This window comes from Carcharhinus amblyrhynchos, chromosome 21 (assembly GCF_965287045.1).
Source record: "Carcharhinus amblyrhynchos chromosome 21, sCarAmb.v2.hapA, whole genome shotgun sequence".
In the NCBI taxonomy this organism is placed as follows: domain Eukaryota; kingdom Metazoa; phylum Chordata; class Chondrichthyes; order Carcharhiniformes; family Carcharhinidae; genus Carcharhinus; species Carcharhinus amblyrhynchos.
In genome coordinates, this window is record NC_137344.1 from 12253206 (window position 1) to 12267483 (window position 14278).

At 45.9% G+C, this 14278-nt stretch overlaps 1 protein-coding gene across 2 annotated transcripts in view; it reads right to left on the reverse strand.

Moving 5' to 3' along the window:
- tha1 (threonine aldolase 1) overlaps positions 1-8371 on the reverse strand; it is a 68785-nt gene extending 60414 nt beyond the window's left edge. For both annotated transcript variants that reach the window (XM_080209505.1, XM_080209504.1), the window contains exon 1: positions 8025-8371. In XM_080209505.1, the coding sequence (XP_080065631.1) occupies positions 8025-8229 (205 nt within the window). In that variant the 5' untranslated portion in view covers positions 8230-8371. The remainder of the gene's footprint in view (positions 1-8024) is intronic.
- Between the last annotated feature and the right edge of the window lie 5907 nt (positions 8372-14278).

Genomic DNA, 14278 nt, shown 5'->3' on the forward strand with positions numbered 1-14278 from the left:
ACAGGGGCTGGGGGGGGGGGGGGGGGGGTTGTTGGCTGACAGCTCTTACTCTGATTGCCACCACAACTGGCTACAGAGCAATATTTTACAGAACATTTTATCATTGCAAGATAACATACTCCCTCACCATGTCCAATACAAAACAAATTATTCAGAACAAGCCTCCACGAGAAAGGCTCTTCACATTCTCTTCAGCTGGTATTTTTTTAAAGGGTGCCGAGAGCATGATTTATTTTTCTGAATAGGAATTTGTTTGATCTTACTCAATAGTATTCTATTTCCAACTAATTTATTTCCTTCCCTCTAACCTAGCTTGGGTTCTCACCACCTCTAATTAAAATATCACTTTTCTTTAGTCTGTTAATTTTGCATTTAAATTGTAGCAATCCCTACATGAAAGGTACAACAGTAAAATATAATTATACATTCACCAACATGATACAAATCATGAGAAATGAGGCTGTTGCAGTTTATTTATGTGATTCCTGAACTGCAACACAGGCGATATGATGTGTGGAAAACTGCTTATCTAAAAATACATACTATGTACTTTTACAAACAAATAATGTTCATTACTGGGTCACCAAAACACCAACAACTAGAATATATGGAAAATTAAGTGCATTATATAATATTTTCATTTTTTTCTACTGCAACGATTATATAGAACAGCAATCAATTTGATGTATGTTACAAGGTGTTATAACGTCAGGTGAATTGCAAATGCTGTTAAACAAGCCAGGTCATTCAGATGTTAATCTATCTTGCCTCTATATAGCAACTTGCTGAGAAAACTTATTTACAGCATTGTAAGGGTTAAACCAAAATGTATTTTTATCATTAACTTTCCATCATAACTACCACAAAACTCCTGTGACTGGTATTTAGTGCTCTCACCCTTTGCAAAAAACAAACCCTTAGGAGATTCCTGCAAATAATGTGATAAATATTTTCTTTCTTTCACAAGCTCTTCCACCCCATCATCTTGCATTGTCTTTCTGAATATCAGTTCACCAACACTTGGAATATACAACCCTGGGCATTTCACAGCTCAGCACATTTATCCAATGAATAACTGAGCTCTACAAAGGAGGAAACCCTAAAACGTTCTCATTGTAGTTAGGGAATAAGATGGGGCAGCTCCAACACCCTTCGGGTATGGAAAAACAAAAAAACTGGCCAGTTTTCATGTCCAGCTTATCAGTTAATCACTGTTGAAACTGAAATGTGTGGTTGCTGAGGAAGATGTAATTAAAATAAACAGCAAAGTTTATTTATAAGTGTCACAAATAGGCTTACATTAACACTGCAGTGAAATTACTGTGAAAATCCCCTAGTCACTTCATTCGGTGCCTATTTGGGTACTACCTGTTTAAGGTAGAATTTAGCATGGCCAATGCACCTAATCAGCACGCCTTTCAGACTGTGGGAGGAAGCCGGAGCACCCGGAGGAAACCCACACAGACACAAGAAGAACGTGCAGAGTCTGCACAGACAGTGACCCAAGCCGAGAATTGAACCCAGGTCCCTGGTGTTGTGAGGCCAGCACTATGCCACCATGTTATCCGCAAAACTCCTATAATCAGCAATCCAACATGAATAATGGTAAATTACAGGAGGTACTGAAGTCGCAATCTTCAGGAGGAAATGGAAGAAAGGGGCAGTAAGAGAAAGCAAGAAATGAAAATGTGATGACAGATTGTTCACACAAGGTTCCTACCAGGTTGGGATGTGTAGCTGATTTCAGCTATCTTAGAACAATGGATGACGCTCAGCTAATTGGCTAGGGAAGCATATTATGTCCATTCTTAAAATGAAGATTGCAATCCTCCAGTTGATTCAATAAGTTCTTTCAGGGAGTAGGTGAAACATACAGGGCAAGAAGCTCACTGGTTCGATTCCCAGTTTGTAATCAGTTTGCTGATCTCAATGGGATGGCACTACAATCCAACATAGCAGCTGATGAAATTTGAATTCAGTAAAAATCAGGGAATTAAAAAGTCTAATGACCATAAAACCATTGTCGATTGTTGCAAAAACTTATCTGGTTCATTAATGTCCTTTAGGGAAGGAAATCTGCCATACTTACCTGGTCTGACACGTGATGCCAGATCCACAGTGATGTGGTTGACTCTTACATGACCTCTGAAACGGAGGGCTATTAGGAATGGGCAATAAATGCCAGCCTAGCCATGGATACCCTTAATTCCATGAATGAATTAAAAAAAATGAATGAAGGCCCTCACAACTGCAGAGAAAAGGAGAACACTCACTCATGAAAGGATAAACAAGATAAAAATAATATCATATAGAATTATTATCGAGGCGGCATGATAGTACAGGGGTTAGCAGTGCTGCCTCACAGCACCAGGGACCCAGGTTGAGTGACTGTGTGAAGTTTGCACATTCTCCCCATGTCTGCATGGGTTTCTTCCGCGAGATCTGGTTTCCTCCCACAGTCTGAAGATGTGCAGGTTAGGTGGATTGCTAAATGCTAAATTGACTCTTAGTTTCGGGGGATTAGCAGCGTAATATGCGGGGTTATGGGAACAAGGCCTGGGTGGGATTGTTGTTGGTGCAGGCTCAATGGGCTGAATGGCTTTCATCTGTACTGTAAGGATTCTACGATCAATTCAATGATCCTAAAACTACTGCAAGTTAGCTCAACATTCTGGGCTACAAAGATTGGGTTCATCTGTACATACAACCCAGCATCCTGGGTTGTACACGTTCATACTGTAAAGCTGCATGAATGGACTTGGCTGTGATACCCCTTCTCCAGTTTGTGCCATTACTTGCTTTCAAAGCTCAGAAATTAATAATGGCTGATTGAGAGTGCCATAGCCTAACAAAGGGCACTATGATGGCACAGTGGTTAGCACTGCTGCCTCACAGCACCAGGGACCCAGGTTCACTTCCAACCTTGGGTCACTGTCTGTGTGGAGTCTGCATGCTCTCCCTCTGTCTGTGTGGGTTTCCTCCGGGTGCTTCGGTTTCTTCTCACAGTCCAAAGATGAGTGGGTTAGGTTGACTGGCCATGCTAAATTGACCCTAGTGTCAGGGGGATTAGCAGGTAAATCTGTGGAGTTATGGGAATAGGGCCCAGGTGGGATTGTGGTTGGTGCAGACTCAATGGACTGAATGCCTCCTTCTGCACTGTAGGGATTCCATGATGAAAGAGCTGGGAAAGCAAAAAACAAAATTCAACCAAGTTTGGGTCCCAATTTCAGTCCATTGCTCTGTCTGCAGCGTGTGATTCACAATGCTCAGAAGCACAGATCAGCATCTTCAATGCTGGCTTCTAATTAATTTGCACAATTTCCACTGAACTCTCACCTCACTGTGTGATCTTACCCTGGCAGTAAATAACCACAAGCAGATGTATAACTGTGTATTCTTAGAGCTCCAGCTAAGTCTGGTGGTTTGTACATAGTTATCACCATTACAGCTTTTCTTCCCCCACACAAAATGTTTCAAACATTGGTTTTGAAGAGGAATTACATCCACTAACCACACCATCCCCATCCCCAAGCAAACACACACGGCAAATTAGTTCATAAACCTTGTGGGGAGCTTGTAGTGGAGTTGAGAACCTTTTCACAGGTAAGTTTAAAAGATTTTGCCAATGATCGCTCATATTCCCTCCAACCCCATGCCTCTTCCACACACACTGATGAGATAGATACATTTCTAATCTTAAAAATGGGATAAAGGGATATGTGGAACAGGTGGGGAGGTGGATTTGAGACCAGGGAGAGATCAGCCATGATCTGATTGTATGGCAGAGCAGGCTTGAAGGGCTGAATTTGCCTGCTTCTGCTCTTAATGCCTATGTAGCCATGTCATCCAGACTCAAGGCATTGGCACGGTCCTCTCTCCCCCGATATTGTCACACCTGCTGAGATATTGCAGCATTTCCTGTTTTGTGTCAAATTCAAACATCTACAACATTTTGCTTTTATTTTACCATGCCTCTTCTATCCTTCTAGTATCCACTATGTACAAAACCAATGAGTCATTGGCAAATCTTTGAAATGGTCCTAAAACTGACAAAATAAGCAAACGTGCTTATAAAATCTTGGGGAGGAAAACACTCATCTTACAAACTTCTAAATGTATCATTAAAACACTGCTGTTCATACAGTCGATAGAAAAGCTTTAATCCATTCAATGTCTCTTGATCTTGCCCAAATAAACAAACAGGCATTGAAAAAAAACCTGAAAATGTTGGAAAATCCCAATCTCATCAGGTCTAACAGCATTTGTAGAGAGAGAAAACAGAGCTGATGTTTCGAGTGTTAGTGTTTGGAGTCTCAGTGACAGAGTTGGTCTTTCTACTCAGTGACAGAGTTAGTGTTTGGAGTCTGACGAACAGAGTTACTGTTCCCAGTCGGGGTGACAGAGTTACTGTTTCCAGCCTGGGTGACAGAGTTAGTGTTTCCAGTCTGGGCGACAGAGTTAATGTTTCCAGTCTAATAAGAACATAAGAAATAGGAGCAGGAGTAGGCCATCTAGCCCTTCGAGCCTGCCCCACCATTCAATAAGATCATGGCTGATCTGAAGTGGATCAGTTCCACTTTCCCACTCTCTCCCCATAACCTTGTCTATCAAAAACCTATCTACCCATGACTTAAATACATTTAGCGAGGTAGCCTCCACCACTTCAATGGGCAGAGAATTCCAGAGATTCACCACCCTTTGAGTGAAGAAGTTCCTCCTCAACTCTGATCTAAACTGCTCCCCCCTTATCTTGAGGCTGTGCCCTCGAGTCCTGCTATCCTATCCATCCCCTTCATTATCTTATACGTCTCTATAAGATCCCCTCTCATCCTTCTAAACTCCAACGAGTACAGACCCAGTCTATTTAGTCTCTCTTCATAGACCAACCCCCTCATCTCTGGTATTAGCCTAGTGAACCTCCTCTGCACTCCCTCCAAGGCCAATATATCCTTGTGCAAGTGCGGTGACCAAAACTGCACACAGTACTCCAGCTGCGGCCTCACCAGTACCCTGCACAATTGCAGCAAGACCTCCCTACTTTTATATTCTATCCCCTTCGCTATAAAGGCTAGCATTCCATCTGCCTTCCTGATCACCTGCTGCACCCGCAGACTGGGTTTTTGTGACTCATGCACAAGGACCCCCAGGTCCCTCTGCACCGTAGCATGCTGCAGCTTTTCGCCCTTTAAATAGTAATCCCTCCTACTATTATTTCTGCCAAAGTGGATAACCTCACACTTGCTAACATTATACTCCACCTGCCAGGTCCTCGCCCACTCGCTAAGCCTACCCAGATCCCTCTGCAGACTTTCCACACCTTCCATGCAATTTGCTTTTCCACTCATCTTTGTGTCATCAGCAAATTTCATCACCCTACACTCAGCCTTCTCCTCCAGATCATTTATATAAATGGTAAATAGCTGAGGCCCCAGCACTGATCCCTGCGGCACTCCACTAGTCACCAACTCTGGGCGACAGGGTCAGTGTTTCCAGTCTGGGCGACAGGGTTGGCTCTATTCTCCATCCACAGCTGCTTTCTGACCTGGTGAGATTTTCCAGTATTTTCTGTCTTTGTTTCAGATTGCAGCACCGCAGTATTTTGTTTCAAACAAGGTATTGAAAACCCTCCCTGGCTCTGTGAGAGCTCTCTCTGATCCACAGTTCCTATCACCCAATAGACATCCTCTCTCTGTCACCCCATAGGCACCCTCACCCTGTCACCCTATAGACACCCCCTCCCTATCACCCTTTGGATACCCACACCCTGTCACCCTATAGGCACCCTCTCCCCGTCACCCCATAGGCACCCTCTCCCCGTCACCCCATAGGCACCCTCTCCCCGTCACCCCATAGGCACCCTCTCCCCGTCACCCCATAGGCACCCTCTCCCCGTCACCCCATAGGCACCCTCTCCCCGTCACCCCATAGGCACCCTCTCCCCGTCACCCCATAGGCACCCTCTCCCCATCACCCTATAGACACCCCCGCACCCTGTCACCCTATAGGCACCCTCTCCCTGTCACCCTATAGGCACCCTCTCCCCGTCACCCTATAGGCACCCTCTCCCCGTCACCCTATAGGCACCCTCTCCCCGTCACCCTATAGACACCCTCTCCCCATCACCCTATAGACACCCTCTCCCCGTCACCCTATAGACACCCTCTCCCCGTCACCCTATAGGCACCCTCTCCCCGTCACCCTATAGACACCCCCTCCCTATCACCCCGAGACACCCTCTCCCCGTCACCCTATAGGCACCCTCTCCCCGTCACCCTATAGACACCCTCTCCCCGTCACCCCGAGACACCCCCGTGCCCTGTCACCCTATAGACACCCTCTCCCCGTCACCCTATAGGCACCCTCTCCCCGTCACCCTATAGGCACCCTCTCCCCGTCACCCCATAGGCACCCTCTCCCCGTCACCCCATAGACACCCTCTCCCCGTCACCCCATAGACACCCTCTCCCCATCACCCCATAGACACCCTCTCCCCGTCACCCCATAGACACCCTCTCCCCGTCACCCCATAGGCACCCCCGCACCCTGCCACCCTATAGACACCCCCTCCCTGTCACCCCGAGACACCCCCGCACCCTGTCACCCTATAGGCACCCTCTCCCCGTCACCCTATAGGCACCCTCTCCCCGTCACCCTATAGGCACCCTCTCCCCGTCACCCTATAGGCACCCTCTCCCCGTCACCCTATAGGCACCCTCTCCCCGTCACCCTATAGGCACCCTCTCCCCGTCACCCTATAGGCACCCTCTCCCCGTCACCCTATAGACACCCTCTCCCCGTCACCCTATAGGCACCCTCTCCCCGTCACCCTATAGGCACCCTCACCCCGTCACCCTATAGGCACCCTCTTCCCGTCACCCTATAGGCACCCTCTCCCCGTCACCCTATAGGCACCCTCTCCCCGTCACCCTATAGGCACCCTCTCCCCGTCACCCTATAGGCACCCTCTCCCCGTCACCCTATAGACACCCTCTCTCTGTCACCCTATAGCCACCCTCTTCCCGTCACCCTATAGGCACCCTCTCCCCGTCACCCTATAGGCACCCTCTCCCCGTCACCCTATAGACACCCTCACCCTGTCACCCCGAGACACCCTCACCCTGTCACCCTATAGACACCCTCACCCTGTCACCCCGAGACACCCTCTCCCTGTCACCCTATAGACACCCTCTCCCCGTCACCCTATAGACACCCTCTCCCCGTCACCGTATAGACACCCCCTCCCCGTCACCCTATAGACACCCCCTCCCCGTCACCCTATAGGCACCCCCTCCCCGTCACCCTATAGACACCCTCTCCCTATCACCCTATAGACACCCTCTCCCCGTCACCCTATAGACACCCTCACCCTATCACCCTATAGACACCCTCTCCCCGTCACCCTATAGGCACCCCCTCCCCGTCACCCTATAGACACCCTCTCCCTATCACCCTATAGACACCCTCTCCCCGTCACCCTATAGACACCCTCTCCCCGTCACCCTATAGGCACCCCCTCCCCGTCACCCTATAGACACCCTCTCCCCGTCACCCTATAGGCACCCCCTCCCCGTCACCCTATAGACACCCTCTCCCCGTCACCCTATAGGCACCCCCTCCCCGTCACCCTATAGACACCCTCTCCCCGTCACCCTATAGGCACCCCCTCCCCGTCACCCTATAGACACCCTCTCCCTATCACCCTATAGACACCCTCTCCCCGTCACCCTATAGACACCCTCTCCCCGTCACCCTATAGACACCCTCTCCCTATCACCCTATAGACACCCTCTCCCCGTCACCCTATAGGCACCCCCTCCCCGTCACCCTATAGACACCCTCTCCCTATCACCCTATAGACACCCTCTCCCCGTCACCCTATAGACACCCTCTCCCTATCACCCTATAGACACCCTCTCCCCGTCACCCTATAGACACCCTCTCCCCGTCACCCTATAGACACCCTCTCCCCGTCACCCTATAGACACCCTCTCCCTCACAGCCTCACCCTCCCTCCTCTTTCTTACCGTTGACGGTCGGATCTTCTCCATAAACATCATCCCCGAGCTCCGCCGCCGCCATGGCCGCTCTCATCGCGGGCCCGGGGCGGCTCACGGTGTCGCTCCGCAGATCCACGGTGCGCAGCGGCCGCCCGGGCCCGGGGTACCGGCGCTGCCCGAGGTCTAGGCCCAGGCCTGGGCGGAGCCGCCTCAGTAAGAGGGAGAAGGACATCGCGGCGGGGGCGCAGCCTGCGAGAGGCCGAGGCTCCGGATGAGAGTCTGAGCGGGGCGGGGAGGCGCGGGGCCCGAGCCGGGGCCTTGTCTGATCCTCCGGGCCGAGGGTCCGGGTCGGTTCAATGATTAACCGCGGCCCCCCCCCCCCCCTATTTAATACTGTCTCTGACGGGACTAATCCTCAATCCAGCTCCTGCTTCCTCCAAATAACAAAGTCACATTCAAACTTGTTGATTTTGGAAATGTTTTTGTTTTGACAAGAATATTCTTTATTGGTAAAATACCTGAAAGAACATTACAAACATTTCAAATTGTTTGTCACACACAGTGCAGTAAATATTCAGATTTCTATGTACATCACATTGCCCGGCCTGAAGAACCTCACTAAATGGTCATTGCAAATTACCAGCCTCCAACCCATTGACTCTGTCTACCCTTCTCGCTGTCTCGGCAAACCGGCCGTCATTATTAAGGGCCCCACACACCCTGGACATTGTCTCTTCCATTGAGAAGTCAGGTACCAACCAACTCAAGAACAGCTCCTTCCCTGCTGCCATCGGACTTTTGAATGGACCGACCTTGCATTAAGTTGATCTTTCTATACACCCTAGCTATGATTGTAACACTACATTCGGCACTCTTGTTTCTTTCTCTGTGAATGGTATGCTTTGTATAGCGTGCAAGAAACAGTACCTTTCATTGTATGTTAATACATGTGACAAAATAATAAATAAAATCAAAATGGTACAAAAGTATTTAAATTTTGTACATGGATCAAGGTGCACTCTGAGATGCTTCAATGCAGTCAAAGAAATGTTCCAGACATTTGATTTTTGATTTGATTTGATTTATTATTGTCACATGTATTAGTATACCGTGAAAAGTATTGTTTCTTGCACGCTATACAAACAAAGCATACCATTCATGGAGAAAGAAAGGAGATGGTGCAGAATATAGTGTTACAATCATAGCTAGGGTATGGAGAAAGATCAGCTTAATGCAAGGTGGGTCCATTCAAAAGTCTGATTTCACAGTGGTCATTACAAATAGTAGAAAGTATTGAAGTTGTCTATATGGATCATGGTGCACTGTAAGATGTTTCAAAGAGGCTGGATAAAACTGGGAGGATCCAGGACAAAGACTAGGGACCTGAGTTAGATGTATTGGGATATAGGTCGCAAATGGAGAATAACAAGGTGAGAGTGACTTAGGTGAGCTGGTCTTGTTGGTGGTAGGCATAGGAACACAGACAAATTCAGCCCTTTGAGCGTGTTCTGCCATTCAGTCAAATCATGGCTGATCTCTTCCTGATCTCAAATCTGCCTCCCCACCTGTTTTCCGTATCCCCTTTTTAAAATTAGAAATATATTTATCTCCATTCTCAGAAGCTATTCAATGATTCAGACTCCACCGTGCTATGGGCAGCAAGTTCCACAAATTCACCACCTTTTGCGAGAAGTAGTTCCTCCTTATCTCAGTGTTAAATGCTGGAGTTTTGGGTAAACATGAGTTTATGGAGAAATGAAGTCAGACTTACCAGCAGAAACAAAATGGGATTGGGGGCAGCTAACTGTGCAGATAGTTTAAGGCAATTGACTGGAAAAATGCAGTTTGGGGAGACTAAAATAACTGAAGTTGCTGTGATTTTCTGGGTACCAGCCCAGACTTGTTTTTATGAACTTTTTGGAGTACTTATTGAATTCTTTGATAATCCATTGTGATTTATAGGATCACATGTGACCTCTCCACCTGAGCTTTTTCAGCCCTGTTTCGAGCAAACCCTTGCCACGTGGCCCTCACTCATTCCATGAAAAGTTAATTATTGTTACTGGAAGTTTCTCTAGAATGGCATCTCCTTGAGTTATTACTTTAACAAGCTCGTCAAGGTCATTTCAAGGTCGGAAAAGAACAGCAGGCAATAATTGGATTTCATTTTATGTAATCTTAAAAAATATTGTTCAGCCAGAATTTGTTTTATTTGCAGTGTAACATTTGGCACACGATGAAACAAAATGTTATATAACATAACTAGCCTGTTATCTAGTCAACATTGAGACAAAAAAAACATGGCTCAAACAGAACAAACGAGAAATGTTTTTCAATCGAATAGAGGACATTTTGTCGTCTATTTAATTTAAAATGAAAAATTAGTTGTCAATCTGTCATCTGATCACCCACAAACACCAAAATCAACTAGTATTTATATAATGCTTTATCCTAGTAAAACATCCCAAGGCACTTTCAAAGAAACGTTAAATAAACTTGCAACAGTGCCGCATAACAGGATGTTAGATCAGTTGACCAAAAGTTTAGGTTTTAAAGATTGTTTTAAGAGAGTTTTTTTTTACACAGTGGGCAGTGGGTGCCTGGAACTCGCTGCTGAAGAAGGTAGTGGAAGCAGATACGATAGTGACTTTTAAGGGGTGTCTTGACAAATACATGAATAGGATGGGAATGGAGGGATATGGTCCCCGTAAGGGTAGGGGGATTTTAGTTAAGTCGGGCAGCATGGTCGGTGCAGGCTTGGCGGGCTGAAGGGCCTGTTCCTGTGCTGCGATTTTCTTTGTTCTTCGTCCTAGAGGCAGAGAGGTTTAGGAAGGGATTTTAGGGCGTTGCAGTCTTGGCAGCTGAAGTTACAACCACCAACTTTGAAGTAATTAGAAACAGAAAAGTCTGGAAAATCTCAGCAGGTCTGACAGCATTTGTGGAGTGAGGACAGAGCCAATGTTTCATCTGGATGACTTTGTCAGAGCTTATGACGAAGAGTCATCCAGAGTTGTAACATTTAGCTCTGTTCTTTCTCCACAGATGTTGTCAAACCTGCTGAGGTTTTCCAGAATTTCCTGTTTGTGTTGCAGATTCCAGTTACTTGCCTTTTTTTTGTTTGATTGAAATCAGAGTTCCTCAAGACTAGGGTAGGAGTGGTGCTGTTATCTTGAATGGTTGCAGGGCTGGAGGAGGTTACAGATATTCCGTAAAGGACTTGATTATCTGTTGAAACTTGCATTACAATTATTATCTTGTAATTGAGTCTGTGTCCATATATGTCCTGCTTGTGAACCCAGTTCTCCACTCACCTAATGAAGGGGCTGTGCTCTGAAAGCTCATGCTACCAAATAAACCTGTTGGATTTTAACCTGGTGTTGTGAGACTTCTTACTAAGAACATATGTCCTTTGAAAAATCCTGCAAAAACCCACACACACTCCTTGCCAAGCCTCTTCAGGCCATTCCCATGGATGCAGCGAAACTAAGGGCAGATGTTTCTTATCATCGCCCAAGAACATGTTCTAGCTTTCTCCTCAATTTTCACATCTAGTATAGGTCACCAGAAATAACTTCTTGCTATTTTCTTCAAGTGTATAACTCTGCAATAGCCCTTGTGTAGCCTGTCTAACATCGGCTTTCTGAATGGGGGAGTGGAATGGCCCTAATGCTTCCCATTCAATCTGAACATAGTTACTTTCAGCTTTAGTTACTTTCAGCTTTACTCAGTTTCAAGAAGCGGTAGCTATGGGCCTTTCTTCAACCGATGGCATAAAGTGGAAGGCCACTGTTCCTACACCAGGAAGGGATGCATCACAAGCGAACTGTATGGGTAAAGTAGGATCAAAATGCATGGGAGCTTCAGGCCTAAAGACTTATTTGGCTTGCTTGAACGTGTTAATGCATTGATCTGACCACATCCACATCTTGTTCTGACACAATTATGTAATGATTTCAGAATTGTGTTGTCAGGTTTGGGATAAATCTTCTATAATAAATCAACAGTTCTAGGAAAGAACATAACTAGTTAATATCCTGAAGTGCCTTAACATTAGAAAGAGATTTATGAAGGCCAGTACTGTTAATCATGTAAAGTTTATTTCTTAGTCACAAGTAGGCTTACATTTACACTGCAGTGAAGTTATGTGAAAATCCCCTAGTTGCCACATCTATTTGGGTACACTGAGGGAGAATTTAACATGGCCAATGCACCTAACCAGCACATCTTTGGGGTGTGGGAGGAAACTGGAGCACTTGGAGGAAATCCACACAGACACTGGGAGAATGTGTAGACTCCACACAGCGACCCAAGCTGGGAGCTGAACACGGGTCACTATTCTCCCCTGAATCTGGCTAAGTTAGGGGTTCCATTCATAGACACGCAGGGTAGAAAAGGTGTAGGATGATGCGGCGGCGCGGGCTCATTGGGCCGAAGGGCCTGTTTCCAGTGCTGGGTTGTTCTTTGTTCTTTGTTCTTTGGGTCCCTGGCTCTGTGAGGCAGTAGTGCTAACCACAATGCCATCTGTCCCAAATACTCAGTGGAGGATTAGAAGAACTCACACTTATCCTTACGGACTCTCAGACCATAGCCTTCCAATCACTGGAGAAAGTCATCCAAGTTTCAAAGGTGTTCCTCTTCATTTCTTCCAGTGATTACTATGGCATCCAGATAACATTGGACTCAACTCAGTCTACTCAGAATCTGATCCATTGCTTTTTGAAACAATGCAGGAGCAAATATGATACTGGACGGCAATATTTGTTACTGGAACAAGCCTGTGCGAGTCGTACTTGTCAGAAGTTCCAATGACTTCTTGCTCACATTCATCTGCAAGTAGACCTGGCTGAGCTCAATTTTGGCCTCTTGCCAAATCTGCAAAGAGGTCTTCAATGTGAGATAATAGGTACTGTTCTGCCTAATGGGTACTGTTCTGCAAAAACATTGTATTTATGATGACCTTGAAGTCCCCGCAAATTTTTACAGATCCATCTTTCTTGACAAGTGGAACAATAGGTATGGCCCATTCACTGATGCTGATAGGTTCCAAAACTCCAGTTTTCACCAGTCACTCCAAGTAGTGTTTTTTGGCCTAATAGAATATGGTACAGACCTTGCCTTCAAGCATTTCGCTTGGGCGGGCTTTGCTCTTTTATTTGCAGTTTGATTATAGTGTCTTTTATGCTTCCTAATTCTCCACTGAAAACAACAGTATAGTTGTTTAACATTTTTGTGAGGCCTGATTCTGCATTGGTCATCATATTGACTTCAGCCCAGTTCAGTTAAATCTCTCCAGACATGTGCTATCCATCAAATATCCATCAACACTGGATAGTTTTCCTTCACGATGTGTAGAGGTAAATCTGCTGTTTGCCCGTTAGGCTGCATTGCCACTTCAATGCAGTCCTTCAGGTGAATGGCTTCACCTGTGTATAGCATCAGCAATATCTTAATGGCCTTAAAGGAATGTGTTGGAGTTTCTCATTGTAGATTGTCTCTGGCACCAGCGAGGCTGCTGCCCCAGTGTCAATGTCCAACCTTACTGTCTGTCCACCCAGCAGTGCAGTAACACAGTAGCTGTGGAGTAATAGCCACGGTTAGCACATTTAGTGATAACGCCTCTTACTGTGAATCTCTTTGCTCTCTTTGACCCTGTATAAAACATGGACATTTCTCCTTTCATTGTGATTAAATGCTGTCTTGGCTTGATCTTGCTTCTTACTTTCACTCATAGCTTTTTCTTCCTTCAAGCATGATCTAAGTGTCCTTTATTGTCACAATGTTGATATTCCATGTTGTTACACCAGTATTCCACAGCAGAATAGCCTGGCTTTGCACATTAGTAACATGTATGAGTATCAATGACTTTGGGTATCGATTCGGCAGACATTTTGTGTATTTGAATACACAAACTCAATTGCTGGGCTTCCTTTGCAGCCAGTTCCATAGAAACAGTGATTTCACTGACCTTCTGCAGAGTAAGATTACTCTGTTTACAGACATTTTGATGTTGTTTCACTGCATAGAACACAAACAAACCTATCCTAAATATTATCATTCAGCACATCTCCAAGCTCACAATATTCTTCAAGTCTTTTAAATACTGACACAAATTGCACGATAGATTTCCCCTCCTCTGGTTTCTTTGAAGGAATCTAAAATGCTCTGCAATCACCAGGGGTTTTAGTGAAAAATGTGTTTGAAGATTGTTCACCTTGTGTTTATATGTTTTAGTACTGCGTTGTCAGGTTGCGCTGAACTGCGGAGGAGATTAAAAGATCTTT